Source organism: Carassius gibelio, chromosome A9, assembly GCF_023724105.1.
Source record: "Carassius gibelio isolate Cgi1373 ecotype wild population from Czech Republic chromosome A9, carGib1.2-hapl.c, whole genome shotgun sequence".
Classification (NCBI taxonomy): Eukaryota; Metazoa; Chordata; class Actinopteri; order Cypriniformes; family Cyprinidae; genus Carassius; species Carassius gibelio.
In genome coordinates this window covers 5594155-5618249 of record NC_068379.1, presented here as the reverse complement: position 1 = coordinate 5618249, position 24095 = coordinate 5594155, and the positions used below count along the sequence as shown (strand labels likewise).

The window sequence follows — 24095 nt, the reverse complement described above, 5'->3', positions numbered from 1 at the left end:
TTAGGTGTAGGTCATTCGTACAAATTGATACGAATTGTGCAACTCGTAAAATACGTACGATTTGGCAAAAATCGTATGAATTTGTATGAGTGTGGTCGTACGAATTTGTACAAATAAGCCACCTCGTGAAAAATTTACAAATTTCCATGAGATCGGGTTGGAAATGCGGACGTTCTCCTCACTGAGCTTTCATCATTACGTTCAGAATAGTAATGGAAGGTCCTTACTGGCTTTTTATTATTTACATTGCTACTTTGACATTGTACATTTGTAATTGCATTTTAAAAAACAAGCATTTGCCAATTATTTTTCAAAATTCATCTGACAACTTTGTTTTTGCCAAAGCTTTTCTTTAAAAGTTAGTCTATCATGCAAAAAAAATGCTATTGGAAAGTTTAAATATGAGTGTAGCCCAGAATTTGACACATGATGGCTGCCAGCAAAGGCACATATTGGAGATTTTAGCTTTGGTAGAGGGGTGCCAATTGATTTTTTATTTAATAAACACAATTGTTTTCTTTATTCCTTTAACATTGGATTTTACATTGCTTTAAAAGTGCAGTGTCCTGAGTCTTACAGCACCATAATCTTTAATCCTTACTTCAACAGCCTCAAATAATGCCACTGCTGCTACAAGCAACTATGAAAATGGCTTAGATGGTCTCAAATGCACTACTATGTTGCTAACAGCATCTCAGAGGCTGATGTAAATAGCAAATAGATCACATTATACACGCACAGAGCAGCATTCTCCTCCCCTCTCATTCATTATTCACAGCTTGTTATATTCTGGGTGATTAAGGAGGTTCAGCTCCACATTCATGGCAGATGAGTTCAGTTGTTTATCCCAGACATAAATCAAAAACATGTCAGACACAACACTTTGAGGCAGCTTTGACACATTCAGAGATGCAACTAGGAACAGGGTTGGGCAAAAAATGGCTGCCTTTCAATTCACAAGGTTGAATTTGAATCAAATTGGCCACTGGAATGACATTTAGGGATTTTCAGTAGTCCAAAACAACAACAAAGTTCTGGAATGTCGCCCAAAGCAGTTTGCACTCTTAAAAATATTGGCATTTTTGTTTTAATGAAGAAGCTTTAACATTCCATTTCACAAAAGGTTCTTTATAATGAAATAAGTTTCTTCATACCAAGAATAAAATGGGTATTTTAAGAATTGTTTAATGAAAGGTTAATGAATCCAGAACATTTGTCAATGGCATAGCTTAAAAAAAAAAGAAAAAAAAAATATTGGAGTACTTTTTTTAAGATTGTAGTAAATGCATTGATTTCTTCAATTAAATGGTTTGGATTTTAGATAAAAAGTGTTTAACTGATTTTTAAAAAGTCGTAATTTCCATAAGCAGACCATTAACAACAGTGCATCAAGACACAAAGAACATGTTACATAGTTACATCATCTACACAACATGGAAGGCCTGAAACAGCAAACTGTCCAAAGAGCTTCAGCTGTGCAACCGTTGTCTATCAGCTCCAACACTCTGACCATGAATTAAATAATTTTTCAGTGCAGAAATCATCTTCACACACACTCTTGCTATGATGGGCGCAGAGGGCTGCGATCAAACATCTCTGTCCCATTTTCTGTATTTTTAACCGAGAGGCTCGATATTCCTGGATATCTCCCTGTCTTCAGGGAGGATACCACTGACAGATACCTTACGCAATTGGCACAGTCTGAAAAGAGCTTTTTCAAGTAAATACATCTGATGCGGCGCCGCATGTGGAGTCTCACTTCCTCTGGAGAGCGGCAGCCATCGGATCTGAGGCAGTACGGGGTGTAGAGCCTGTTGTTTTTGTCTATGAGGCTTTGGCTCTTCTCACTGACTCTAGATCAGCTCTCCAGAGGTCACGCAGCCTCAGTGTCAGTACATGTGGTTCTGCAAGTCACACCGACTTAAGAGTCTCAAATCCACAGAACTTCCAGCGTTTTTCCAATGTCGCTCCAACGCCGCTGAACTCCTGCTGGAACATGTTGGGCAGCCGGACCATTAGTCTTTCAAGTTCACCGGCCGAGATCTGAAGAATGAAACATGAGTGAAGCAGTGTGACACTTAGATTGTTATTGCTGCTCTAAGTTGAGCATTTTGTGCATAAACAGACACAAAATTGCCCACTGCATCCTTGCCTCTGTTTGCTTAGAAATCAGTCAAAGGCACTAATGTGTTTGTCAGTATGTTTGTCATTTGCTTCCTGCAAACAGTTACTGTGTAGTGCTATTGTTCTGTTTATTTTATTTATTTATTTTTACACAGGAAGTATATCAACTTTTATTCAGTTTATAATACTGCTTGTTTTCTCTACTCTCAGTTTAAGAAAATTACAATTTAGGGTAGAATAGGATAAACTTCTTGCATTTCTTGAGAGAAGTTAGAACTATTTTTTTAATAGACAATAATGTTTATTTCACAGACTGGTAAAACGACTATGAAAGCAATAAAGACATTTTAAAAATAAAAATAAAATCCAGCCGCTTCCTTTGTCCCTAGTTTATGGCTAGAAAAGGGCATAAAGAGACTTTGTGCAATTGAATATGATGAATCAATGATTTTCTACTTGCCATTGGTAATCAGATGCAGCTGGTATTTATAATTTAGAAAGATATTATTAATCAAGTGGAACATGAGTTATCAGTATTTTTGGTAGATGCTGATTGAACCATAATGTAAAAATAAATACATGAATAAATAAATAAAATACTACTGCTCTTTGTCTAGTTGCTTATATTATTCAATTTAAGACAGAGATTGTAGACAGGAAACAATGGGAAGGGTAGTTGGATTAAATAATGTTCGCCTGCACACAAGCGGCACCGTGCAAAATGTCAAAGCACGTTTGGTGCCCTCCAGGCCACATCTGACACATGAAATTAGCATTTTGTTGTAGACTGGACAAGCTCCACCAGGCTACTGGGACACAAATAGTTGTGCTGCGCCAGTGCGGATCACACCAGCATGCAAACAGTCCCTCTGATATTTCATGCAATATTTAGGGGTCAAAGTGATAACAAACATAAGGCCCATATAACATATTGACTGAAATTAGATTATTTCTAATCTTTTATTAATCCTGCATGCACTCAATGCCATTAAAGAGACAGTTCACCCAAAAATTAAAATGATGCCATTTACTCACCCTTCATTTCCTCTAATGAGGTTTGTTCTAACGTGCTTCTGTTTACCATATATGAAGTATTTGTTTTTATATTAAAGCATAAATCATTTTTAAATATTTTCTTCACATGAAGTCTCTTTACAAGTCTGAATCTGCCCATTCATAAGGATTAGTTTTATAATGACTTCATGATCTTTTTGGATCTTCAAAGGCTTAGTTAGATGGACTTTAAATGGAGAGACACAGGTTTAATTACACATCTTAATTTGTGTCTGAAGTTTAATAACCAAAGTATTATAGGTTTGGACTTGAAGGTAAGTAAATGATGACAGAATTAAAATTTTTGGGTGAACTAACCTTTTAATTACAACAAATAATCACCTTTGTATCAAGTCTCTGGATGTAAGACCACAGATATTCAATGTTGGCTCCAAATGGGTGGACGTGGAGGAAGGTTGATATGATTCCTGATTGGAGAGACAGACAACAGAGCAGGCTTGTTAATGAACGTATGTTGCCTCTGACTAGTAGAGATGCAGTGGCACAATCATAAATATTCTGGAGCAGAAGCACCATCCTTCCCTACTTAAGCTGATTACTTTGGAGAGGTCCTGTAAAGGTAAAGCACTGATGCAGAGACACAGGATATAGTGCCTTGCCTGGAGGGCCCGAGCCAATATTTATTTCCTTGATTTATATGCCGTAACGTCACCAATTACCAAGGAACCTCATTCAATTCCCTCCGCAAGACCTACTTTCACAGAGCCGCACTTGGGGAGGGAAGGGGAGTCTCAAGATGTCTGTTCTGATCTTAAAATTCAATGCAGAATAGCTGAGCCAACACCATACGTCTCTGTTCTGCTACAGCGCATCGTGCTTACTGAGATAAACATCTGTTTTTGCATACTCGCACGAGAAATCTAACCAAACAAACTCATTTAAAAGCCCTAACGGAGGAAGCTTATACAAAATGATGTTTTCACAGCAAGCTAATCCAATAACTGCATTAGACGTCCTCTTCAGAGCTAAGAGTCTAGTACGGGAGCGCCTGGAGACTTAAACGATTTGTGTTCTTCAGTGCGTCCCTTCACTTTGTTCTGCTCAAATGAGTTTGGCTTTTCTGGCTGATGGCCTCCGAGCCTGGCTGACGCTCCCTACTCCATCAATGCAGTATATGTGTCCTCTTTGCAGCCATAAGATAGAGCAACGGTTGTGTGGTATTTTCTGGGCAAGAGCCAATGAAGTGCCTAAGAAAAAGAAGAACAGCTCCCCTGAGCTCCTCCTAAGGATCATCATTCAAAAACGTGACAGAAAGGCCGAGGTGTTGCAGCCTGGCTTTCCTCGCCTTTCCAAGTCATTGTTATCACAGTGGTTCAAACACCTGCGTGCCCTCCTGTGCTTTTAAGCTAGGACTCAATCCCCCAAGCCCATTTGGTATTCAAGCCCCTCAGCACATGACTCAAGATGTTTTATAGATCAAACGGCATGAAGCGGAGTTGGAATAATTACCGAGCAAGAGAGCCTCTTTCTCTGATCTCAAAGGACCCCAGATGACCGTATCGTTATTCTTCTCTCGATGATGGTAGAATGCTGCGGTGCCATTGACTCCCTGTACACAAGCATACAAAGGAAAAACACATATCAGGATGCAGGGTAACCTTCGCAAAGCAGATAAGAGATAGATGGATCATGCAAACTGTTGAGTTAGAGGAGTATGAATGCTAATCTTCACAGAAAATGCACCGCATTCTGCTGTATTCAGAGAAATCAATGCCTATTGACATTTAAGAGGCCCTTCTTCCAAGATGCAGTCCGTAAGTCACATAGGGGTTAAATCAAAATTCTAGAAAAATCCTTGCACAGTGCATTTACAGAAAAAATATCTAAATGGAGCAACGCTATCTCACGACCAATTCGTACGTATTTTACGAGGTAGCTTATTCGTACGAATTTGTACGACCTCACTCGTACGATTTTATACGATTTGTCTAAACCCCAGTTTACGAATTGCGCAACTTGTAAAATACGTACGATTTGGCAACAATTGTATGAATTTGTACGAGTGTGCTCGTGCGAATTCATATGAATAAGCCACCTTGTGAAAAATGTACAAATTGCCGTGAGATCGTGTTGAATGGAGGCAACAGTGCATACAGTATGTGTCTTTAACCAAATATTGAAAATTCCTGTTCAGTAACTCTTGAAGGAAAAGTTTCACATTATGTATATACTGTATGTCATACCCATTCAAACCAAGGGGAAATACACTTACTTAGATTGTGCCAGATTTTGAATGCAGCTTCCCAAAAAAATGTATATATAAATCATAATTAAGTTCCAAGATTACTGAATGTTGGTGACAAATGTTTAGTGCACCAAATTTGGCATTTTTTAAGCTAAAATATATCCTTTAGCCTAGTTGGAATTTTTTCATATGGGTGGAATCAGTCCAAAATTTTCACTTTGTGAAAATTACTTTTGCCAGTCGATAAAAGAACGGCCTCTGATTCACTGATGTTTTTTAGCTTTATGGTGTCAAGTGCTAATGTTTTGAAGTCATTTGTTTCCATATGCTACATAATATGTGGACGACCGAATTGATGCAGGATTTATAGTCCTAATTTTTGTAATATTCTGGAGTAGTGACAGTAAATGTGTTAACAATGTATATTTTCGCTTCAAATTCGAATTCATAAGGATATAATTGAAGCTGAAGACATTATATTGCAATTTAAATATTACAGTGAAAGCTTAAGTAAAGTTTTATTAAATATTAAATATAGATTTTAAAGGAAACAAAATTAAAATGTAAAACTGCCAAGACAACAGTTCTCATGTTCATTTAGTTTAACTTGATGTAGTGAAATAACTAAAACTGAAATAAATTAATAAAAATACATATTTAAAAAATACAATGAAAACAGTTAATATAAAACTAAAGACTGATTCAAAATATTAATAAAAACTATTTATCAGTGATAACATTACAATCTGAGGCAGACAGTAAAGCGCTTTGGGGTCAAGCCAGTTATATAAAAATGTTTCTTATCCGTGGGTTTATTATGTCATATGTTGCAGCGTTATGTATAACAGCCGTCATTGTAAATTTCTTTAACTGAGAATTTATTTCAATTTATTGATTCAAAAAAAAAAAAAAAAAAGATGCAATTCTGTGAAATTCAATTCCTGCAAATATTGCACCTTAATAAAATGCTTTCTGACATTCAATAAAGCACTTTTCAATTAGGGAAAAACAGGGAGACCATATTCTTACAGAGCATACAGAACAGTAGTCTAAAATTAACTTCTGCCAGAGAGCTCATGGTGTGAAGAGAAATGAAGGAATGATGATATGTTAGCGGTTCACACTTCTCTTTTGATATGTGCTGGTACTGCAGACTAATCTCACTGGTGAATGTCAGTGACATGATGGATGCTGGGCGTAACAAACAATCAGTCTAACTTACCTTTTCATGGCCTTCAGACTTGTGGTTTGTCAAATCTACTGATTCCATGGCGTTCAACAGCTGTCAAAAAAACCCAAAACAAAGCATAAATACTCACTTATTCAAGACCTATTTTGCAGTGCAGCTGTGTAGGAGCTTTGTAGACAGTCTAGGGAAAAATCAGTCTAGCCCTGAGTTTGCTAAGTTGATACTACATTTTTTAATGGATACTTGTTAGAAATGGGGTAATGCAACACATTAGTGATTTCATAGATTATGCCCAGGGTGTCTGTAGAAGGTCACAGCAGTTTCACACTTCTGAAATGGGGAAGCAGACCACATCTGGTTCTAAAAATACTATACACATGTCTTCCATCTGCTAGTGGGTACGTTTACCAGCACAATAACTGTATGCGCTCCACAGGACCTCCACGACTATTGATGTTCCTGTTATCTCAGTCAAAAAACATTCATGCAAATCAATGTCTGCTGTTAGGAAAATGGGGTAAACAAGACTGGTCATTATTCCCTGCATCTGGGCAAACCACTGTACTGGCACAAATTATAAGGTATCATGTTGTGCTGTTCAGCAAAAGTGAGAAAATATCATCTGTCCTCAATGACAACAGCTCTATAGACATTAAAGGGTTAGTTCACCCAGTTTTGGGGGTGAGTAAAACACAGCCTAATTTTCATTTTTTGGGTGAACTAACCCTTTAATCAAGGCAGAGACCACGTTTAAAATGGACATGGATTAAAAAGCTGTAAGTGAGAGACGTTGACAACTCCTGTGTCTCTAATTCATGTAGAAATCTATTTTCAGTTGCTATCATTTAAAACCTAGTGAAGCGCCCACAGAGACAGAATGTTAAGACATCCCTTGTGAGAAATTTAGCATTTAGCATAACTTTTTAGCATACTTCTAAAAATAAGAAAAAGGAGTGTTTTTGCAAATGTATCGTAGTTTAACTGTATATTAAATGCTATTTGTTTCCTTTTAGAATTAAAAGTGTGCTTAAATGTTTAAAATGTTTGTCAATGTGTTAAATGTGCATTTGTAGCGTACTTCAAATCTTAGAAGTATATTTAAAAAAATATATATGTTAATGAAACAAAAATGTCACATTTCATGACTTTTTATTAACACACTTAAGTACACTTTTAAAGGTGCATATAATAAAGGTGCATGCAATAATATTGAATTTAAAGCTGTTTTCTTTGTTTTACTTTAAAGTACATTTTAGAATGTTCATTTAAAGCACATTATTTAAATAATAGTACGTACACTAATGTGTACTTCTTTTCACAAGGAAACCTTCTCTACGGCTGTGGCTAAATCTTATTTGAGGCCACTGTACATCTAGATGTTGTGTTGCATCTATATCTTTTTCATAGACTGGGCACGTATGACTGTGTGTTGTCTAGTGTATAAATTAAGACCACCCGGCTCTCCAGCGTAGCCTTGTTCCCCTCCTGCAGCCACGGCAAAGTATCTTGTGACAAAAAAACCCTGTCCTGATCTTTTTCATTGCATTTTTGAGTTACTGTGGCTGCTTTCAGGTGTGTGTGTGTGCACCCTCTGCTCCTGCTGCCATGTTGAGTTGTGTATCTCGCTGCATGCACAGGGGGAGTGAGGACACTAAGTGACCCGGGGCTGCAGAGCTTCCCGCTGTCACACATGAGGAGGCAGACACTGCCAAAATGCAGTATATCTGAAGTGAACAGCGCTCTTAATGGCTTACATAAGGCTTTGTGTCCCTCTACAAAGTAACTCCCCACCAGTGCTGTGAAGATACTAAAGGCTACTTTTTCCAACGAGTAGAGACACAATAATGAACTGCATGTGAAGCTTTAGAGCCAAGGGAACTGAGCATACAAACATGCCAAAAAAGTTTACAATTGCTTTAATAATTCCAAGTAAGTGAACTGGTTCATGCAAATGTATCGTAAAACAGTGGTGCTCAAACTTTTTACTACAAAGGACCAAAATTCAAATGGAATTAAGAGCTGTAGGCTTCAAAGTAAATTTTGCACTATATCCAATTACATATATACATTTCAGTGTTAAATGCTAAATAAATAAATTAGTTTAAACAAAAAGTTACATTGAAATGAAGACATCCCTCAATGTCAAATGATTTCGGGGCCACCACTCAATTGCTGTATATTAAAATCAGTTGGAAGAATTTATAGCACTTAATTTATTAATTTACTTAATTTATAGCATTTAAAAAAATATCTAAGGAAATGTTTGTTGGTTAACCCTAATTTAACTAGTTTAAATTGTAACTCAAAAGGATTGATGCCATACTGTTGCATTAATGTTTTATTTTTATTTTTTTGCTAAAACATTTGTCTTTAGAGTCTATTTGTACCATTATAAATAAAACACACACACACACACACACACACACAAAAACTAAGTTTTAGTTAAATGCTGTTGTTTATCACTACTCTTTCTGCTTAGTTACATAAATTATAGTCACCCCCGTCCCCCTCCAATTTTATAGGAAAAAATGCGGGTTAATATTGTCCATAATTGCCAATGCCATCCTCATTGCTTTTTTACCATAAAAATGCTCTGACTGCTAAATATTAAGCTTGTAGTAACTTTAAATTGAGTAATGGCAGTAGCTCTCCCAACACTGATCCTCATAATTATTGTCTGTGCCCTCAAATAACACTATTATTCATATAGAAATTCAGATTATTCAGCAATATGGCCATGAAATCTGTCCGACCTTTTCCCTGAGGCTGAGGACCTCTGTCTCTAGGTAGCACTGCTCATCTTTGGCCTGCTCCAGCTCCTGCTCCTTGCCCTTCAGCTCTTCCTGGAGCCGAAGCAGTTGCTGTGGAGACAAACAGCATCGTGAGCAACAGAGAGCAATGAGCAGCGTGTGTGTGGGGCTGTGTGGTGCCCTCATAAACAAACATCACTGCACAGAAAGATAATATGTGACCCTGGACCACAAGACCAGCCTTAAGTGTTTTTCAAAATAGAGATTTATTCATCATCTGAATAAGTAAGCTTTCCAGTGATGAATGGTTTATTCACAACTATTTAAAAATCTGCAATCTGAGCGTTCAAAAAAATGAAATACTGAGAAAATCGCCTTTAAATTTGTCCAAATGAATTCTTAGCAATGCACATTACTAATCAAAAATTACGTTTTGATATATTTACGCTAGGAATCTTCACTTAATGTCAGAGTGATTTAAAATAATAAATAAATAAACTTTATATATACAATAAAATTAAAACCAAAACTTAAAAGTTAGTGTAATGAAAAAGTTCTCCATCCATTAAATTAAATAGAGACGGGCCACTGCACTCTAAATAATTCTAGACCTCATCTTTCTCTTTCCACAAAAAAAAAAATACTCATTTCTTACATTAGTATTGATCTTGCACATAAAAGCCTTTAAAGCAACTGTACAGTGTAAAATGATAGAGACAGAGAGAGAGCTCACCGGAGCCTGTGCTAATGGCGCACTATGACAGTCTGCATCATCAAGAACACTGTGTCCAATCAGTGCTTAAGCTGAACTGACAGCTACAGTAATTAATGGAGGTGTGAGTGTTTGTGCTCCAGATGGAGCGCTGACGTGAGAGCATACTGCACACTTACACACTGATCTGGTGCGTATGTTTGAATGTGTCAAATGTGTTTCTAGACACTATTTGGGTTGTTCTTTAATCTCAGTCCTCCCTTAAGTATCAATAACGTGATGATGTGATCTTGAGACTGAGTGGACCGAGTATGAAGTTACTTTGATAATTCTTTAGACATGGGACAAACTTTTAGCAAAAGGTTTTGATTTAATTGGTCACTTGATGAGTCACGAGTCCGCATTAATAACTGGAAAATAATATCAAACAAGCTGCATGTAGTTTGATAGTCTGCAGTGTCAGCAGGAATTTGATTTATTGAGGTTGTTAACATCCTCCCACTGAGAGACTCTCTCTCTCTCTTCTCTCTCTCTCTCTCTCTCTCTCTCTCTCTCTCTCTATATATATATATATATATATATATATATATATATATTTACATACATTACCATTCTGTTCAGTAAGAAGCCATTACATTGATCAAAAGTGACAGGAAAGACATTAATAATGTAACAAAATATGGTGTTTTCAGGATTGCTAATAAGAAATGTTTCTTGAGCAGTAATGCAGCGTATCAGAATGATTCCTGAAAGATCATGTGACTCTGAAGACTGGAGTAATGATGCTGAAAATTCAGCTTTGCATCACAGGAATAAATGACAATTAAAAATATATTCAAATAGAAAAATGTTTATTTTTTTTTTACAATATTACACAATTATATTAGCGAACACATTTTCTAGTGACTAAGAGCCTTCCCACAATAAACTCAAGATTTGTTGCTTATTACTAGCATGCAAGTCAGTTATTGTAGTAGTTAGTGTATGTTTAGGCATTGGGTATGGTTAAGGGATCTAGAATATAGCCATGCTTTAATATGTGCTTTATAAGTATTAATACACAGCCAATAAGCCAGTAATATGCATGCTAATAAGCAACTAGTTAATGGTGAATAGTGTTCCCTAATCTGAAGTGTAGCTTATGACCAAAAACCATCTGAAGCGGAGCCCTCTGACGTCTGCATTACCTGCTGCATGTTCTGCATGGTCTGCTGCAGGAAGTGCAGCTGTTGTTCCTGCGTGTGATCCTCCTCGGTGCGGTACGTCTTTCCCTGCTCCTTCTTCAGCAGCTCCACCTCGTTCCTGTAAGCGTCCAGCTGCCAGCGCAGACTGTCGTTTTCCTCCCGCAGAGCACACGTCTGCGCAGACAGCTCTGCTCTCACACAGGAAGGAAGAGAGAAGGACGAGACGTGAACGTGGATAAAGGTCTTTATCCCTAGCCTTCCCATAATCTGTTGCATAGATGTGATGATGCAACATACAATCTAACATGCATCATATGGGACAAGTGCTAACATCAGTCCGTCTGGTTGAATCAGCATATACGTGGCAGGCTTTATCGTGAAGTTTGCATAACAACTCGGTCACGGTGCTGAGTCTCTGCTGTGTCAACAGAGAATCTCAACTATTAGATGTTCTTTCCTGCCACTGACAATACTTCTTTTATTGAGCCAGAGCTTGTGTGCTCTGACAGGTCGTGAAATATCGCTGAGCTCAGAATCCCCTGACACTTTCTGCCACCGTTCTGTGTCGAGGCAACATCATTCATAATCATATTTGCTGTGGGATACATGCAGGAAGGAGAGTGTAATCACTCATGTTGATATCTCAGCACAAATGCTGTTGTACTCAAGGTTATCTGAAGGATGTGATCGCTCTGCTCAAATAAAGCTAATAAAATACAAGTGGTCACGGAGGAGCTGATTTGATTAGAGACTAACAGGACTTTTTTTTTCTTCATTAAGTCAAGGAATGATTGGGAATTACTATTAACCTGATACTTTATACTCACTTTTCCTGATGGACCAGTCGACTTGACACTTTACCGAAGGTCTATGCATTAGTAAATCTATTAGGTATAATGAACTAGTGATGAATAATTATTTACAGTGTTTTATCTTAATTTATGAATATTGCATGAAATGTTCCCACAGGACCAGGGCTACACTCACTTCACATATCTATCTTACATTCACTGATCATGAACGTGTTTCAATGCTTCGCAAATGAAAACTGCATTGGTTTGTGATGTTTATCTGGCATAAATTATGTATTATTAGAATTATGTGAAACTATGATAGCCTTGAAAGCATCAGTTAGAATAATTAGAAAATGATAAACATTTCAGTTTTGCATCATATGCAGTCTCTTTCCAGCATTGTGTTACATTATAACTTTCGCACTATTGTTGCAAATTAAATAAATAATGTGATTGAGGGCTGGTGGGAAAATACTGATTTGTCTTTTTCACTAATTATTATTTTTTATTATGTTTTAAATTGCAATAATATTTCACAATGTTAATGTATTTTACTTTACTGTTTTGATCTAATAAATGCAGCCTTTATGAGCACAGAAGTTTTCTTTCAAAAACATAAAAAAGAAAATATTCAGTCCTCGCCCCACTTTTGAACAGTAGTATATTAATATGTTTATTTCTCTTTTGTTAAAAATCTTAAACTTTTGGCTCAGTGGGGAAAAAAATGAATATTGTTAATTAAATGTAATTATATGGGCATTGAACAAAGGTCTCTGTGGCACTGCATCACACATTCCTCTTATCCTCCAATTAACACTGACCTTTTTTGAAGGTTTATTGTTCATTTTAATTGCGCTGTACAGTCACAAACAGTGAATATAAACTAGATGTTCAAATCTAGGGTTGTTTTTAGGCAGTCAGTCGCTGCCTCCAGTATCCTAATAAAACATGATTATAAAAATCAGCAGCGGATCACAGGCCTACCTGTGTCCTCCATTCTCATATTTTTGCAGGGGTTTTCCTCCGAGTCTTCATCTGACATCTCCATTTCCTCTTCTCTTCGAATTCCCATGATCTCTTCGCTTTGAGCATTTCTGAGCTCCTAATGGAGCACAATACAGAAATCAAACGGACACACACACACACACACACACACACACACACACATCCCATTACTGGCTTCTGGCCAAGACCTTGAATGATTAAAGATTACATTTTGCACACATTAACATTTCCTCTGCTCTGAGTAATTTTACAAGGACACACTTTTATACTCCCACTTGTTGTGTAAATGTGGCAGTAACATCACACACACCAATTAAATGTTTTTCTGCAATTCTACTCTAATAATACTCTAATTTCACCTGGAAACTTTTGACAGGATGATAAAACAGGCAATGATTTGGAAAATCCCAGAGGGAAACCAAGGCTCTGCCGTCTCTGTGCCGTGCAATAGTGAAAGTTCATTTGTCTAGGTCTGAAAATGGAGCGTAACAATCACATTATACAAACTTCCAAGCCCACTGATCCTCTGATAGCCATTATAGGGATCAGGACAAAGGACGTTTAATGCCACCACTGTGAAATCTTGCAGATCTGACTCTATAAAGGGAGCGCATTTGAGCTTTACTTGATCTGTGATTTAATACATTTTACTCTAGCACTTTCTGGCCTGATCTTTTTGATTTGTTTCTTGAAAGCTGTAGTATCAGAAGAAGTCGAGTTCTCGCTGGGTTCTGATATCACATTTCTCTCCAATTCTCATAACTTCGGTTTTACAGGGTTCACACACCTTTTGACCAAAGAACATCCATTACTGGCGTTTCCAGTCATTCTGGAAAAATCAATAAAGTTTATATAATATATTTTATAAAGACTGCATTCACAAAGAGCCATTTCTGGCCAACGAAATAAGGGAGATATCATACTTTCGGTAAAAAAAAAAAACCTGTTGAGTAAACGTACATAAAACTACATTTATTTATTATTTTAAAATTACAAATTAAATAAAATAAAAAATACCTAAAATTAATTAATTACATAAAATAACAGTTTCTGTTAGTCAAATAGTTTATGCTTGTATGTGTGTGTTTGTCTGTATATATATATATATATATATATATATATATATATATGTATGAATATTTTTATATATTTAACAAATCCACAACAGTGCTAGAAAACAACTACGACAATGAAAATAACCTTTCACAGGGGTGGCATTTCGACTGGCTTTCACTTCTCACAGCACCAGAGACTCTGCCACAACGCTAACGTCTTACCTCTTGACGACTGTGAACTGAAAAGGAATCCTTTCATAGACTTGACTTAAAGCTATTAATCAATACAGTCAGTGTATTCATAAGATTTGATTTCGGGCCTCACATCACTGCTCATGATATACAGTCATGGAAAAAGTCCGATGGCTGGAGGAAAGACTGCAGCTGGAGTCTGTCACCACTGAGGAGTTTCAGGGTTCATTGAGTATTCTGTTCACACTAACATCAATTTTGCAGACTGGTGACATTCCATATTATGAATATGGAAATTCCATATTGTGCATTCCAGGGAACTCAGGGCTTTCTATGCAAAGAAGCATACAGGCACATGGCATAAGTTAACACGCACCTCACTTTTCCTTCCACATAGAGACCTAATTCAAATTGGATGAGTTATTAACAATTAATTCAGGCTAATCACTGATGAGCATCATTATAATCCTGCCAGTATATGTTGCCATGGCAGCAATGGAGGATCTTTCTAGGTGGCAGTTTCAAAGCGAGCTCTGCTGCACGAAAGAGCAGAGGCAAGAAAACTGTGATGTTTTTTGCTGTGTGAGGGCCCACAAGTCTGTACAATGAAAAGCACAACATACACTGCCATATAAACAGCTGCCGTGTCAGTGTACCATCTAGAGAAAGGGTCTCAAACTATTTTACCTGGGGGCCACCAGCCAGGTGGTGTTCTCCTTCAGTGAACAAGCGTTTTTATAACCACAAATTTGAAATATGTATAGTGTATATCAGTGCAATACTTTGGCTTTTAAGAATATTAAGGCCAGAGTGAAAATTGATTTGTAATGACAAATCTTGGCCCATAGTTTGAGACCCCTGATGTAGAGTCAGCATGACAAAAGGGGAGAAGGAATACCAACCTCGCACTGCTTTCGCCAAATGTCTATGTTCTTGCGCTGCGCTTTTGAGAAATGGTCCCATGCCTTTTGCCTGGTGGCAGCGGTGAACACAGCCGTAATCTGCTCAACTTTGGTGGATAGGGAAGTCAGACAAGACAAGCCATTTATGTAGAGCTCAGCATCTGTGCCAGCAGTCAGACACATCAGGACCCTCGCGTCACTTCTCTGAGAGGCCCCTGATTGTGTCTGTTGTACTTACATCTCATTAGCTGCTGTTTCAGTTCCTTAGGACTGAGGAAGGCAACAGTCTACAATGATGGATTTGCTGGAGAAATGGGGATTTAGCTCAAAATGGGTACCTGTGCAGTTTCTATTTTTGCATTAGATGTTGGATTTGCATTAGGATCAATTGTAAAATGTTGCCTGCTATTTTTTAATTTGACCAAGTAAAAAAAAAAAAATTCAATCATCATCTTCACTACAACTGGTGTAATTTTAAAATACACGTTCTCTTAGTACTTCATCATGCACATATGGTGTCAACGTGTCTTTGTCCTGTCCGGGCTGCAAAACAAGATGAGTGAATCTGATGTTGGCCTACCTTTAAGTTAAGTTGAACATCTCCACATCTGCTATATGGTCTGAGTGCCTCCACTGAGACTGTACTTACCCAGGGCTCTTCTATGGGCTATGGCTACAGTCACACTGACATAGTGTACATGTGTATATTGTATATCTGCAGTGGAGTCTTGTGGACTGTGTAAAGGAAACGCTGTGCCTCTGTTCCACGACTAGTGAGCTGCCTTGCTTTCTAACAGCATCCGAACTGACTACTAGGGACTATTAGTGCGATACATGGAGCTCATGGGAGATTCAACATAGGTACAGTTGAGCCTTTTGCTAAGCCAACAGCAACGTTAACATAAAAAAAAAAAATAGTTGCTACACTGTTTTCTAGAATAAATGGTCACTTGCAGCATTCAGTGGTTGAATATTTCCCAACATTTGTCTATGGAAATGCTACATATCAGACAGAAATCACCGCTACATGTGTCATGTGTCTCATATAATTCGGCTAATAGCAAATGTTCTCACAACTTGAACTAACATTTTTTATTTATTTAAGTTAAATAAATGTTAGGACAAAACATTCCTAAAATAACATTTATAGAAAGTTATTAATGTTTTATATACTTCTTTACCTGTAATAATGTTATAATCACAACTAGAAAACGTTAAAAAAAAAAGAATATTAAAAACAAACATTAAAATTATGTTATTTATAACTAAACTATACAAACTATAGTTTTTCTTAGTTTTTTAATTTTTTTATTATTAGTTTATTTTTATTTTTTTATAACCACTAATCTTACTGTATTGTGCATAATGAAGGTGCAGGTCTGAATTATATGGAGAATGAATGTTTTTCAGATCCGGGCTTAAAAGTTAATGGTTTTTAAACGCACGGTTCTGTTTCAACCTTGCTAGGCCCGTACAGACCTCTAAAAAGGACACAGAATTAAAATGATTACATAGCTCTAGTCTCTGTGAATACAATCAGAGACAATAAATAAATAACATTAGCCATGCAATTTCTGTTTCTATTGAAATGACTGGATTTAGAACATGAAATGTCACCGAGCAAAGGTAAATGTGATGCAGCTTGAGATGGATTTTATCACAATGTGTCGGCTTTTATAATCCCTAGCTTTTATAAACTCTTCAAAGAAAGCTCACTTACGATGCGACCTATGTAGGCAGCTCAACTAGATTTTGGAACAGATTTTGGTGGTTCTGGACACACAAATACACTCCTACTGGCAATGCAGTCATATCAAGATGGGTGAGAATAGTCCAACAATCAGATCAGAGACTAAGCCCACTTAAGTACGGCTATATCATTTTGGTCGGTACAAATGATGAGCGGTTGTCATGGCAACACTAGATGAAAATCTCATAATAACTAGTTGGGATACAAACAGTGAAGGCAGGAGGTATCTTACATTGTGTGAGAATGGCAAGCAGGGAATTCTTGAAGTGCTCTTTGGCGAGCTCCATCTCCTCCTCGTGCTGAGCTTTCTCGTTCATTAGGCGCCGCACGTGGCTGTTTGCCGACTGGATCATGGAGTAGAAATGATTCGCCGTGCGCCGGTTCACCTCGCCTCTGTCGATCCACGTGAACAGCACTGCCGATGCCTCGCTGAACTTGTTGTCATCTGGAGAAATTAATGAAGAAACCTGTCATTTTCACTTCATCTAATCACGACAGAGACTGCTGTGACACTTACTTTGTGGGCTTAACAAAGACAGCATAGCTCAAACTCCCTTAATTGAGAGCACTTTTTATTTAACTGTAAAGCTGTCAAGGTACAGTTCATTTAAACTCTTACAAATAAATATCCTCGATTGGTTTATCTGGTTACATTAAGAATCTTTAACATCTGTGGTGCTCTTCCATTAGACAAAAGTTCTTTACAGTAGAAAAAGGTTATTTAGATTATTAAAATGATCTTCACACTGGGAGGATAGTAAAATAGATAATAGTATTTTTTTTATATTTTTTTTACAGAACTGTTTACAGAGAGGTTGGTTGGGGACCTGAAATAGTTCTTCTGTTGCATCGCTAGGATGTGTCTGTCAAACTTGTTACAGACATAGAGTCTCATATCAAATATGTATCTCATATCAATATATAAAATCTGGAAGCATGGTGCATGTTGGCTGACAATAAATCGGCATGAAATGGAATTCACCCTATCTATTTTCTATTACTGTATGTCTTAAATGATCTTATTATGAACAATTGATCCATATGCTTCATTTTGACAGACTCATCTCTAATGACTTAGCTGGGTTGTTCCAATAATTTAGGCCTTTCTAACAATCAAGCAAGTTCACATTCAGATCCCCGTCCAATCAACAACCGATGCATTGAACTATGTTTCTGATAATCTGCTTCACTGTGTCACAACACTGTATGTCCAACTTTAAATTCCACTGATTTTATATGCACATTTTCCTCAGTTTTTCATTAAAAGAATGTCTTAAGAAGACTGAAATATAGTGTGCAAGTTATATGCACTACAGTTACAGTGCTTTTATGAGTTTAAAACAACATAAGGCTGCTTCAACATACCTTTCAGGCTGTTCTTTCTTAGTCTTACAGTTTTCCTCTGAACGGTTAAAAAGTAATGCATTGTTGGAATGTTCAAAGAATGTTCCAAATCCATCCATATACATAGTCACCACACCGGCAGGTTCCTATAGCAACCACTAGAACACCCTAGCAACATCGTTTTGAAATTCTAATCTCTCCTCAAACTACATAAGGCCTAGCTCCCCTTCACACTTCAAAATCTCTCTTCCCCAGATTCCACATACAGTATACGAACCTCATAACCTTCAAACTCTGAATCTCTTTCCAAACTGCTCAAGCAATCACTACGCAAGACTTGTAACCTTCACAAAACACGTTACTACAGTTTCAGACAAGAGTTGTCTGGACAAACGTTCCTTTTAAAGATATGAAATGTAATTTCAAGAGATTTCATTTTGCCACCTCTAATGACGGGTGCAGTATTGAGAGGGAAAAAATGATAGGGAGATCGGGATTGGACCCTATATGGCTCTAACTTTAGGGCCTAGTTTAAAGACACTTTCCCTGCGTTGTCTTTTTCTATTGGACAAGAACATCATCTTATCAGTGTGTTGAGTCACGGCTCAGGAATCAGTAACTAACCCTGCGTTTTTCCTGTCTAAACATGAGGTGTAATTTCAGCCTGAGTAGCTGAGACAGGAGGCATTGAGTGTGGCCTCTCCCAGGCTTCAGTAATCTAATCCCTGTGGACCTGTGTGAAATACATTACTGAAATTGGAAGAATAATTGAATTTTGCCACAAAGTCAGTGCAGTAGGGCTGGCAGTAAATTTGATCCCTCCCTTAATGAGATCGTGTTCGCAGACACAGCATCATTCCCTGCGTCTGTGCACTTTTCACCAGACTGTTATTGCTTCATCTCACCACAGTGTAACCGATTTCAAGTCAACCTGGAGAATGACATCACGAGAGATGTATCAATTATACTGAACCTCCATATTCCAGGTCCTTAAAAAGATGTGCTCGACTCATTTAATCAGATTTTTATATTTAACTTTTTCCAATTAAATAAATGTTAGGGACTCTGATCGTTTGAGATCAAGAGCAGGTATGTTATTAATATTAAGGTGGCTCTCAGACTTCCCAGCTAATTAAAGGAAACTGAATTCTCACCACCCTCAGGCAAAAATGCAGTCTGGCGAGAATAAAAATCATTTCCACGGTCAAATGAGCTTGCTCTGCCAATCTCACGTCTAATGAGAGCCTCCACAAGCAATGCAAATGTGAAATCTCCACACACTCCCTCGAGATCACCAGCATTCAGTCATCTCACCGCTCCATAACTCAGACGTTATGTAAGCCACCACGCTACTGCCAATTCGGTCGGGAAATTAGCTTTGTTTTAAACATTGTTCATGTTAATTTTCCATGAAAGCGTAATGTGGCAATAAGCATTTAGTTGCCAGAAAGCATTAACCAGGGGCTCTTTGAAAAAATAGCATTAAAGTGTTTCAAAAAGCAGCAATGGACAGAATTAAGAGTCAATATGTTAAAAAAAGAGATGGCCAGATTTGAGGACGAAGTTAACAATGCATTAATATTAAAAAGGGCTTTTTAATGTACATCTACACTCTTACACTATAGTATTTTTTAACTGTTGAAATTATTTTGGTCTTCTGGCAAATAAAATAAAAATACACTTTATATCACTTATGTCCACCATAGATGTCTAATATGGTGTATACTGTGCATGGATCACAAGTTAACTCTATTTTCCATAATGTCATTTTCTGTTACATTTATGAACATTATATAGGTATTCTTTGACAGAAATTGTAAAAGTTTGTGAAATAAACCACTAAATACCCAAAATGATTTCATATTTCCAAACTTTTTACATAATTTGATTGGAAATTAAAATAAAATATATATATATACACATTTTCTGTTCAAAGTTGATATTTACCTTTCATTTTTCTTTGCATGTTTCAAATTTCACTAACTGAATTTCCTTTTTTATTTATTTATAGTGTTTATTAATGAAATGTAGAATTGTGGTTTGTCGTTGAACGGTACAATTCAGGGACATTCGTCAATTGTGCAAAACAGCTCTGAAAAGAATTAGACCAATTGTTGTGATTGAAAATCAGTGTTATACCTCCAAATATTGATTTCTTAAATCCTCTGAAGTTAAAACCTTGGTATTGTGTTGTCTAGAATATATATCTATTAATATTGACATATTCTATAAATCTGAAAAAAGCATATTTTTGGTTATTTTGTCCAATTGTCAAACAATTCTCTATAGGTCAACATTTTTATTTAAAATGTGGAACTAATCTCATAAGTAGTTTATAGAATAAAATACAAATTATGTTTTACTCAAACACATCACTATAAATAATAAAGTGAAACTGAAAAGTTCCAGAGCTGTGTATAGTTTTATAGATTTTTACTAGATACAGTTTTTTTGTCAGATGTAATAACATCTATTTTTTATCATGGATTTTCATATTTTAAGTTTGAAAATACAGGTCTGAGGAAAAATCATAAAACCAGGTAATAGGGTAACATGGTAAAGCAATAAAAAAACTATACAGAAAAAATTGAATAATAATAATAATAATTAGTTGCACAGATGTGCCTAAAAACATCTTGAACACAAATTCCAATGTTCATTTGCATTCTGCTGATGCTTAAACAGGTACCGCTTGTTGTGATCAATAAATATTTGGAGCATAATTGCTTGAGTTTAAACAGGTTTTGCTGATGAGGCAACTGGATGTCAGTCATGAGCAGAACTGTGCCAGACACCAGAATACTGAGGCACATCTGAGATGTTTTGTCTGTTGCCTCCTGGGCTCAATAAACATGAGAGCATGCAGACAGAGCTGGGGATGCGACACGCAGGGAGAACGGGAAGTGCTTGACATGGGAAGTGCTGTGATTGCTGATGAGGTGGAGGCTGCAGTCAAGTCCCCATCATCAAAATGAAAGCAGTCTCTCCAGAGAGACAAGAGCTCAGAGAGGCATGGGAGCCACTGCAGCCAGCACAACTCAACCATCACTACCTTCCTGGAGCCGCTGGCTGTAATCAAATCACATCATGGGAAAACAGCTGTCAGCCAGGGACCGGCTCCGAAATTAAAACATGAAAGGTGACGTTACAAATATGTGTGAATGTCAAAGGGGTGTGATGGATTGGCGTAACTCTGAGGTGGAAACAAAGCCTTGAAAATGATCCCGCATATTGAAATTTTGACATATTGCATGAGCATTCAAAATTTCTAGATTCAGAAATAAACAGAGTTAAACATTTTAAACTTCACAGTAACTATTCTTGTCTGTGAAAACAGTCGGAGATCTGCAGAATAATTACAGCAAATCCCGGAGCAATGTTGATGATGCAAGACTTACAAACACCAAAAAATAATAATAATAATAAATCCCCTACTATAACAAAACAAAAAAACTAAGCAAAAAAATGTGTCCCTCAACCAGACCCGGAGCTTGAGTTTAGTGTGTATTATAGTCTTACTCTGTATAGTATAGTCATAGTCTTACTCTTATAGTCTTAAGCTTCTGCTTGCTTTACATGGAAAAGCTGCCCATAACCTATATTTTATTAATTAACCTATATAACCTAGCATAATGAAATAGATTTGGCAAACAATCCAGTGTATCTTCTTTTTTGGAAAGCTTCAAATGATTTTACAATGCATTTTCGCAGAGGTGAGCAATGTAGCCAATCACAGACAAGTTTGTTGATTTCTAAAACGCAATGTGTTTAGGCTGGAATCCACGCAATCACCCTTCAGTCACTGTGTTCTGTCCAGTGCTGAGTTCTGTCATGCTTGTAACTTTTTTCTAACAAATACCTTTGAAAAAGTGTCAATGTGTAGTCACAATCATTGTTTTTTTTACTTTGTTAGCTCGTGATGAATGAGTGACAGTTTTTAATCCATTTACCGTTTACCTTTACCATTTCAATACCATTTTACCATGTCCTCAGCGGTCTATGGAGACTCCTATATATATATTTGTTGGTGCATCCCAACACATAACACTTTTTTAATGGTTCTTTGGCGCTGACATTGTACCTCCAACAGCTACAGCAAGAGAACAGTAATGGTGGACCGCTGCTTCTTACTCAGGGCTGTGTATATGCAGATATGAGAGCATCACAAATAGGCGGGGTCATCATAGTCTGGAACGGCTTGTGTAGAGAGACCGTTTATGATTTTTTTGAATTATAAAACAGACAGGCTGGTCAATCTCTTACAAAAAAAAAACAAAGTAAAACAAACAAAAAAATCAGTCTCCTAACAAAATAAAATAAAAAAATCTGCCCCCAAGCAAGTAAAATAAATAAATACAAGAATTATATTAAATAAGAGAAAATGGGATATTTACTGTACTGTAAGTCTCACACATGTCTTCGATACAGAAAAAAATATGAAACGATCTCAGCTGTTATACACAGCTTTATACTGTTATATCATGTCAACAATTTTTGGACAAAAATTTGATACCAAGTTGAACCTCAGATGTAACCACGATGGAAGTGCAGGACGTCTCCACAGCTATGACAAAGCAATTTATGAACACACTTTTGCACACTATCTGATTTCTAGACTAAAATCAAATCAAAACCCATTTTAAGCAAATTTCAGCACCCTTAAAGCTAATGAAAACTACCGTATTTAGCCAATCTTGGAAACCCTTTGGCTTAGTAGAAGCCTGGTGGTAAGTATTCACTTGATTGGCAATCATTGGTCTCACTGAAGCTGATGAATGGAACTAGCTGATCATATAAACACACCAGTCTCACAGAATAAACAACAGCTGGGACCGTTCGCCTGGCAGCTGCAGACGGGAAAGACGACTGAAGCATAAAAAAGCCTCAAAACTATGTAGCCACTCATTAATGTCTATCACATCATCAGAGATCGGTTGAGGACAGCTGCAAAATGTCTGAAGGAAGGCAGACCTGGCGGAGTAGGGTTTACACATTCTGCATTTATTAGAAGCCTTGAAGCTTTTTCTAAGAACCCTAATTTGTCCGGGCATTACATTAATGATGACAAATCTGTGCTTTAAAGGCTAGATGAGATCATGGCATCACAGTCTGTGGCAAAGCTTACCTTTCAGTTTCTCAGCCAAAAGAGCTGCTTCATGCTCAGAGAAGTGCATTATGGGAGGAGGTGATGGAGGTCTCAGCCAGTCCTCCTGGATTTTCCGTCGGTGCCGCTCCTCTCGTGCCAGCAATCTTTGTTTGCACTCCCACTCATACAAGTCATCTCTCGCCTGAGCAAAATCTACATGTATGCGGCCCGAATCCTTTTTATCAGTGCTGGAGCCAATGCGCATCCGATAGCCTAGGACAACACACATTATTCAGCAAACAGAGCTCTCAAACAGGCTGCTTGCATTTATCAAATATCAGTGCACTACAATCAACATATTGAATATGAAAAAGGATTTGCTTCCTGCAACATAAAGCCACTGCTGAACAAAACAGTAAAGCCATGCACATCAGCTTATGCACTTCTGTATGTTGCAGCAAATGCATCAGTTGTTGCATGTGCACTGGTACCTAGCTGATTGGAAGATGATTTAAGCTGGTCTTTTCAGCAAAGAAAAATGCAAAATGCTTGTATGTTCCTACTATGGTAACATTGATTATTATAAAACAAGAGAAACACACAAAAATTATGTGTATAAAATTAAAATTAAAAACATCAGAGAGGTTACAAAACAATGAGTTCCAATAAAAAAAAATAATAATTAAAAAAAAAAACATCTAAATAAAAAACAAAGACACACCAGAGAGGTAGAAAAAGTAATCAGTCTC

The 24095-nt window shown here is 37.1% G+C and overlaps 1 protein-coding gene across 4 annotated transcripts in view; it reads right to left on the bottom strand.

Annotated features, from left to right (window-relative positions):
* Nucleotides 1-220: 220 nt before the first annotated feature.
* Nucleotides 221-24095, bottom strand: part of LOC128019516 (ecto-NOX disulfide-thiol exchanger 1) — a 76462-nt gene continuing 52587 nt past the window's right edge. For all 4 annotated transcript variants that reach the window (XM_052605519.1, XM_052605520.1, XM_052605521.1 and 1 more), the window contains 10 exons: nucleotides 23386-23619; nucleotides 17149-17361; nucleotides 15167-15273; nucleotides 12997-13114; nucleotides 11222-11406; nucleotides 9326-9433; nucleotides 6606-6665; nucleotides 4648-4747; nucleotides 3520-3605; nucleotides 221-2043 (listed from right to left, as the gene is read on the bottom strand). In XM_052605519.1, coding sequence (XP_052461479.1) covers nucleotides 1912-2043; nucleotides 3520-3605; nucleotides 4648-4747; nucleotides 6606-6665; nucleotides 9326-9433; nucleotides 11222-11406; nucleotides 12997-13114; nucleotides 15167-15273; nucleotides 17149-17361; nucleotides 23386-23619 — 1343 coding nt within the window. In that variant the 3' untranslated portion in view covers nucleotides 221-1911. The remainder of the gene's footprint in view (nucleotides 2044-3519; nucleotides 3606-4647; nucleotides 4748-6605; nucleotides 6666-9325; nucleotides 9434-11221; nucleotides 11407-12996; nucleotides 13115-15166; nucleotides 15274-17148; nucleotides 17362-23385; nucleotides 23620-24095) is intronic.